At 51.1% G+C, this 6,617-nt stretch overlaps 1 protein-coding gene across 1 annotated transcript in view; it reads right to left on the minus strand.

Annotated features, from left to right (window-relative positions):
• Window positions 1-3,029: 3,029 nt before the first annotated feature.
• The window catches only part of Clybl (citrate lyase beta like), a 203,527-nt gene continuing 199,939 nt past the window's right edge, over window positions 3,030-6,617 (minus strand). The window contains exons 10-11 of the mRNA XM_005374232.2: window positions 4,152-4,271; window positions 3,030-3,177 (exon numbers count right to left, since the gene is read on the minus strand). Of these exons, the coding sequence (XP_005374289.1) occupies window positions 4,164-4,271 (108 nt within the window). The 3' untranslated portion in view covers window positions 3,030-3,177; window positions 4,152-4,163. The remainder of the gene's footprint in view (window positions 3,178-4,151; window positions 4,272-6,617) is intronic.

Consider the following 6,617-nt stretch of genomic DNA (forward strand, 5'->3'; position numbering starts at 1 on the left):
CCGGCCCCGGGCCCCCGGGTCCCCGGGTCCCCAGGTCCCCAGGCCGCGCGCGGGCTCCGCCTGGCCGGGCCTCTCCCGGGGGAGCAGCGAGAGAAAACCCAGGCGATCCTTCAGAATGGGGGAAACTCTGAAAGGGGCGGCCGCAGATCCCCGGGCCCGGCAACCTTTCCACACCAACACTGCCGGGTCGCAGCGCAGCCCAAGGCGCTGGGGAGACCTCAGTTCTTCCCGCGGGCGGCTTTTCTGCAAGGTGCGCGCTGCCGAATAACTAGCGGGATTTAAACAAACCAACAACAAGGACGACGGGAAACACCCGTCTGCGAGCAGCGAAAAGCTGCCGGGCCCCGCGCCGGCCCGCAGGGGCGAACTCGCTCTGCGTGTGCGGCGCGCTTCTTTTAGCCACTCCTGTCCCGGCCACGCTTAAAATAGCGCGGAGAGGAAGACTCAGGCTCACACTAAGGCTTCGACGTTTAAACGTGGGGTCAGGTCACTGCGTTCCCCGTTGCCGCAAGAAGCCGGGCGGGGAGAGGGCCGGTGGCTCTGCGCCGACGTCGCGGTTCCCCAGCCGGGGCGGCACAGACTCTGCCGTCGTCGCCGACCCGTCTGAGGTCCCTGGCCTCGCCAGCATTCATATGCAAAGGTCTTAGTGGAAATTTTATAACCGGTTTTGTGCCATCCCTTACTTTCCTAGTACTGGAGGAGAGAAAAATAACGGGAGATTTAGGTTGCGTGGTAAATGGGATTTCTAAAGGCAGAATGTCTTTCAAATAAAAACCCTCGAAGTCCCCAAAGTGTAAAGTCAAGCTTCCCCGAACTCCAGCAAAACTGTCGGGGACAGAGGTGTCCGTGATAATAATGGCACGTCTATTTTAGGGACGGGGCGACAGCCACACAGTTGTCCTACTGACCCAGCAGAACATGCCGGGCAAGCAGCAACCTTCAAGTGCATAATCCCGGGTGGTGAGGTCTTCATTTGGCAGGACCCCGGTGTCCCCAGCCTGTCCCCAGGTGACAGGAGGGGAGGACGGCGGGTGCACGTGGACATCAGAAAGGAAGCTCCCGGGCCCCCAGAAACTCCCGGCTTGTGCTCTGTGGACGGTGCCCCATGCGACTGGAGTCCCGCTCTCCCTTTCAATAAAACATGACTGTATCGATAGAATCCGCTATACATTAAAATGAGGTTGTCACAGACTGTCATTAAGACCTCAGTAAAACAATGAAGACATTATTGGGCCTCCCCACTCCCCCCCAAAGGTATTAGGGGAATAAAGCAATCTACACCACACGGGTCCTATTGAGATTAATGAAAAAATTATGCAAAAAAAAAAAAATCCCAATTTCATTTTCCCGTGACGGGGCTCTGCATCCATACAGTCCATCTTGCCTTGCCCCTGATGATTTATTAAACTAATCTATGGTGATGACCCTGATGTTCTCAACTCAATCTTGTCCTGGCTCATTTTCTAAGTAATTGTTTCTCATTAGTTCTGATAATGTTTTAATAGTGTTACCCATAATTTAGCCTCCAAGAATTAATAACAAGGGGGTGATCTGGAGAGGCAGCTTGCGATGAGCAACGTAAACCATAAACAGGTATGGTTTTTAATTAATCTGATTAGCTGCGAGGGCCTCTTCCTGCGCGCCCTGTCTAGCTGGGAGGCCACGGGCAGGAGTCCTGTCCCAGGTCAGCAGTGCCCATATGCAGAGGACGGTCCCCTCGCCAGCCCTCCTTCCTTGCCACCCGAAGTACCTGGACGCAGAGGGGCAGCTTCCTGTCCCAGCACTTTCTGTCTCGGAGCTCTGTGTGTCCAGGCCTGAGGTGCTTGGGGGCTGTGGCTGTGAGTGACTCTTCCGGGACCGTGGGTAGGGTCTCCGCTCTGAGAACAGCACCGCGGTCTCAGTCTCATGGTCCTACCACAGTGGGGACGGCTGGTTACCAGGAAGATGGGGCTGATGCTGGGGAAACTTAGTGAGGTGGCTTTGTCTGAACCAAGTCGTTTGGGAGCGGCGCGCAGCGAGCTGTCTAACTTGATGGGGAGTGAGGGGCAGGAGGCCACGTTGCTTTTCCTATGACCCCAACACCCTCTTCCTTCCGCTTTCGGGCTTCCTGTGGGACCAGCCCTGAAGGTGGGGGGCCCTGGCTTGAGGAGGCCACCTGTGTGGGGCTGGGGGCTACCTGCATCGCTGGGGTGGAGACCAGAATGTGTACCCTTTCCTCCTCACGCCAGAGGCTGCCCGTGACCCCTCTTGGCGGGTGTCTGACCTTCCTCCTGCTCTGGGCACTCCTGTTCCTCGCCCTGCGCAGAGATGCACTGGCCAGGACTGCCCGTCTCCATCCCCGCAGCTCCCCGAGGCCTGGGCTGCAGTCCAGGGTCGTGGCTTGGCTGGACGCTGGTCACCTCTGAGGTTGTCGAGGTGCCTGCCACTCCTGGAGGAGTGGGAGTGGTGCGGCTACCACCTGCCTTTCCGGAAACTCTGGGGAAGCACAGGACGACCCAGGTGGAGGGGACGATGCCTCAGGGGGTGGGGAGGCTGCACAGGAAAGGCTGCACAAAGCTGAGGAGCTGTCTCCTTGAATCCCCTATTTGGGAATATCAGTTGGTGTCTCAAGAATATGTGTTGCCCGCGTAAGTTCCTTCAGGAGTCCCTGGATGGGAGTTCCCCTTCCTGCCCGCCCCAGACCAAGTGGTGACCTCTCCCTGCTTGGTCTTGGTGTCATGATGTCGTCGCTCGTGACAGGCCTTCGCTCTGCTCACCTCTCTGGGGGGTTCTTGTGGGACCCAGAGGAAGGACCCGGTTGGGCCCACGCTCGAGGCCACGAAGGGAACACACCAAGAGGGCGTAGGAGGAGGTGAAAAATGAAACTGAAGGCACAACTGTTTTCTATTTACAAATTTAAATAAACAGAACAGCCTTCCCCGCGGTGTTTGTCTAAGAGTAGCAGGTCGCTGCTGTGTAGGTCGTGAAAAGGTTGGTGTAGAGTTTAAAACTTCCCATTCTGTTAATTTCTTAAAGAACAGTCGTCCAGAGTCTCTACACAAAAGCTCATGATTTAATGAGGAACAGAAACAAAATCTCTGATTGTTGGTGTTTCAAACTTCATTGGCGTCCTCTGGCACGCACAAGCTGATCCTCTGCGGCTTCAATACCCTTTAGCCTTCAATATAAGAGTACGTGCTGAATAGGGAACAAAGGCCGGTTGTTATGTTTATTTACCCTTACTACAAGCTGGGTTAACCTCTTCAAAACAGCTTTACTAAGCCCGTTAACCACACCACCCATCTGACCTGTAGCAGCATCTCTAATGTGATGCAAATCTCGCAGGGGGCCATACGCACCAGCCTGGTGCCCTGGCTTTGTGTCCTCGGAGACACCACAAGTTTATGGCCGAGGGAGCCCTGTCCCCCCCATGCATTTACAGGGGAAATGGCCTCAATGGCGAACAGTTAAAGTGGGAAAAGAAAAGGGAGAAAGGATGGTCTTGTGTTCCCGCACATTTATTTTTTAATTGCCGGTAACTGTTGACCCAAAGCATTCACCCCATGAGCTCTTTCGGCCTCACCGTCCAGCAGCTGGAGGGTAGGGATGGTGCAGTTGGGGGATGGAGGTTAACAGGAATAAGTTTTGGAAGTTTATTTTTAGACGGTAGCTTTACAAGCCTATATAATACTCCATAATGTTTCCCGTGGCATCTCTGTTTTATAGGATTGCTAGTGAAATACACAAAACCCCCGGATTTTACCCTTATTTTTTAAAAAGCCTGGCCTTAAAATTATCTGTGATGTCAGCTGTACGGATGAATAATGTGGCAAGCACATACTCCAAGAGGGAGTATAGGATTCGACAAAGATCTGTCTCACGGAACAGCTAACTTCCGCCCACGTCCATCTCCTTCCATGATTTTCTCTCCCAGTGAAATCCTAAGTCCATGTTTGCAACACATTAGGAAACTACAAGATCATAATAAGCTTAAGGGGTGGCAAAGGAAGAAAGCTCATTTTTAGAGGAATCACTTGGCCAATAAGACAACAACAGCAAGAAGAACAATAACAACAACAACAACAACTGCCCCGTAAATGCAGCGGGCCCCAGGCCGGCACGCCTGAGTGTACAGTTTGGCCTTAAGAAATCCGCTCTATATGTTAGCCCACCTGATGAGCGCCTCATTTAACAGATGATTTTTCCTTGATGGATGTGGCAAGCGTAACAATGTTCTGGGCCTGCTTCAGTAACGGCATGTCGATCATACTCCCTTGGAAAGTAAAGGCTCCCTGCAAAACAGAGAATACAAACTTCCTGCGAGAATGCTCGGAAATTATAGGCTTCCTTTCCGCACACCCTTGTACAACAAGAACATTTTTAGATTCTACCTGAATTACACTGACTTTCCTGCCCAACTTTGGAGAGAGCCAAAGAAAATTGCAGGGGAAAGATTTCTTTCTTCCTCCTAAGGAGGAGGGGAATTAAAAAAAAAAAAAAAAAAGCCTTCAGCATTTTAAGGCGGAAGAAAAATACATCAGATGCAAAATATGGAAAACTATTCATTGAACTGTTGAAGTCAAGCAGAAAACAACCGTGGAAGGAAAATTTAAATAGTTCATTATATGGCTTTTGAAATATTGCATTGGACTTTAAAAGCAGTACTATGCTCTGGTAACTAATTATCATTTTAGAAAACTGTATTCTCAGGTTAATGCGCAAGGCACCCTCCTTGAACTAACATAACCGAGAGGCGTTACTTAGGGTGCTAAGCACATGCAAGCTAAGATTGTACGGGGTAATGATCACGAGCCCACAGGCCACACTTACGAAAGAGAGGCAGAAAGACCACAGACATTATTCCCTGGCAAACAAATCATAGTTCTGGTGCGGGTTGGGACCAGAAGGCATCTCTGAGGTCCCTGTTATATTCTCATTTTGCAGGTTCATTTGTTTCCTCTTTTACAAATACTTATTCTATGTGTCATGTGACCTAAGCCCTGTTCTGCATTAGAAAATTGAGGTCCAAAGTAGGTAAGGGATCTTCCAAGGTTATGTGACTAGGAAAAGTTGGAGCTATAATCCCAGCACTCTGGGAGGCTGAGACAGGATGATTCATAAGTTCAAGTCTAGCCTCGGCAACTTAGCAACTTATTGTGACTCTGTCTCAAAATAAAAAAATAAAAAGGGGCTGGGGGTGTAGCTCAGTGCAAGGGCCCTGGGTTCAATCCCCAGGGCAAAAAAAAAAAAGAGTTGGAGCCACAGCTAATATTCCAGCTAATGCTTGGATCTCAATGCTGCAAGCCTGCATCAGAGACCTTTGTGTTAAGATAACAAGGGGGCTTCTTTAGTCTATTAGAAAAAGAAAAATTAAATGGACAGACAGTGACTCAGAATCCAAAGTTACTATCCTGTTACTTATGTTCTTTTCATTACTTTTTTTTTTTTTTTTTGAGACAGGATCTCACTATATAGTTCATGTTGGGCTTGAATGCAAGCCCAGGCTAGCCTCAAACTCACAGCGATCCTCCTGCCTCGGCCTCCCAAGCGCTGGGATTACAGGTGTGCTTTTCATTCCTTCTTTCGCTGTACCAGTCACAGCCCCTCATCTCTACTCTCCTGTCTACCTGTTGGCACGGGAGCAGGTGTCTTGGAGAGCCGCGTCCTAACCCTGCAGGGCTCAGCCCTTCCTAGGTCTCAGCTGCACAGGGCGGCCCTCCGAAGCCAGTGCTGCCCTTACTCAGGACTTCCGGGACCCCGCGCTGGGCCACCTCGAGCCACAAGAAGGTCGGTTAGGGTTGTGCACACAGAGGTGGAGGTAAAAAACAAAGACCTGCCAAGGCATTCTTCGCGAGGACCGTAGCACGCAGCTTTCCATCAAGACTTAATTAGAATTTTCTCCCGTTGTGCTTTCCCATGAACACCTGTGTAGCCTGCAACCCTGGCCTCCGAGGAACCTCCCCACGCTCTCGCCACCCCATTCACACGCCCACTCTGGCCTCTGGGCGTTTAGTTCAGCCTGAGCCTAACTGAGGCATTTCTCCAAGCCGGGGGAGGTGGGCGGATTTTATGAATTTGGTGTGCGGTTCCAAGGCTGCACTCTGCAGGAATCAGGGCGTGGGTCCCATGCTGCTTTACAGGGCTATCGTCTGGTCTTCTTACTGGAGTAAATGAGGACGACCAAGGCCTCTTGGTTATCCACCCACCGAGTGGATTATGGCCCCGTAAAACGGCACATCTGTCCTGCGAAGGCCTGAATAATAGGCTGGAGAGACAGAATTAGCATAGACGCACGCGGAATCCAAACGCCACCTTTGGGTCTGTGCCCTGGCGCCTGAAAGTGCCTTGCTTTCCACGAGCACTTTAAAGATGACAAGTACTTCCTGTGGCTTTTCAGGGTGGGGAGATCATTTCTTCCTTCTGTTTTGCTTGGTTTCCTTCATTAAGATGGAAAACAGAAAATTTTGTTCTGTTTCCTTCTCCGTAAACTGAGGATTTTAGTGTTTCAAGAATTAGACTGCCTATACCAGCCATGGCAGTGCACATCTGTGATCCCAGCATTTGGGAGGCTGAGGCAGGAGGATCCTTCCAAGTTTGAGGCCAACCTGGGCTACATAGTGAGTTCAAGACCAGCCCTA

This window comes from Chinchilla lanigera, unplaced genomic scaffold, assembly GCF_000276665.1.
Source record: "Chinchilla lanigera isolate Chin_1 unplaced genomic scaffold, ChiLan1.0 scaffold00003, whole genome shotgun sequence".
In the NCBI taxonomy this organism is placed as follows: Eukaryota; Metazoa; Chordata; class Mammalia; order Rodentia; family Chinchillidae; genus Chinchilla; species Chinchilla lanigera.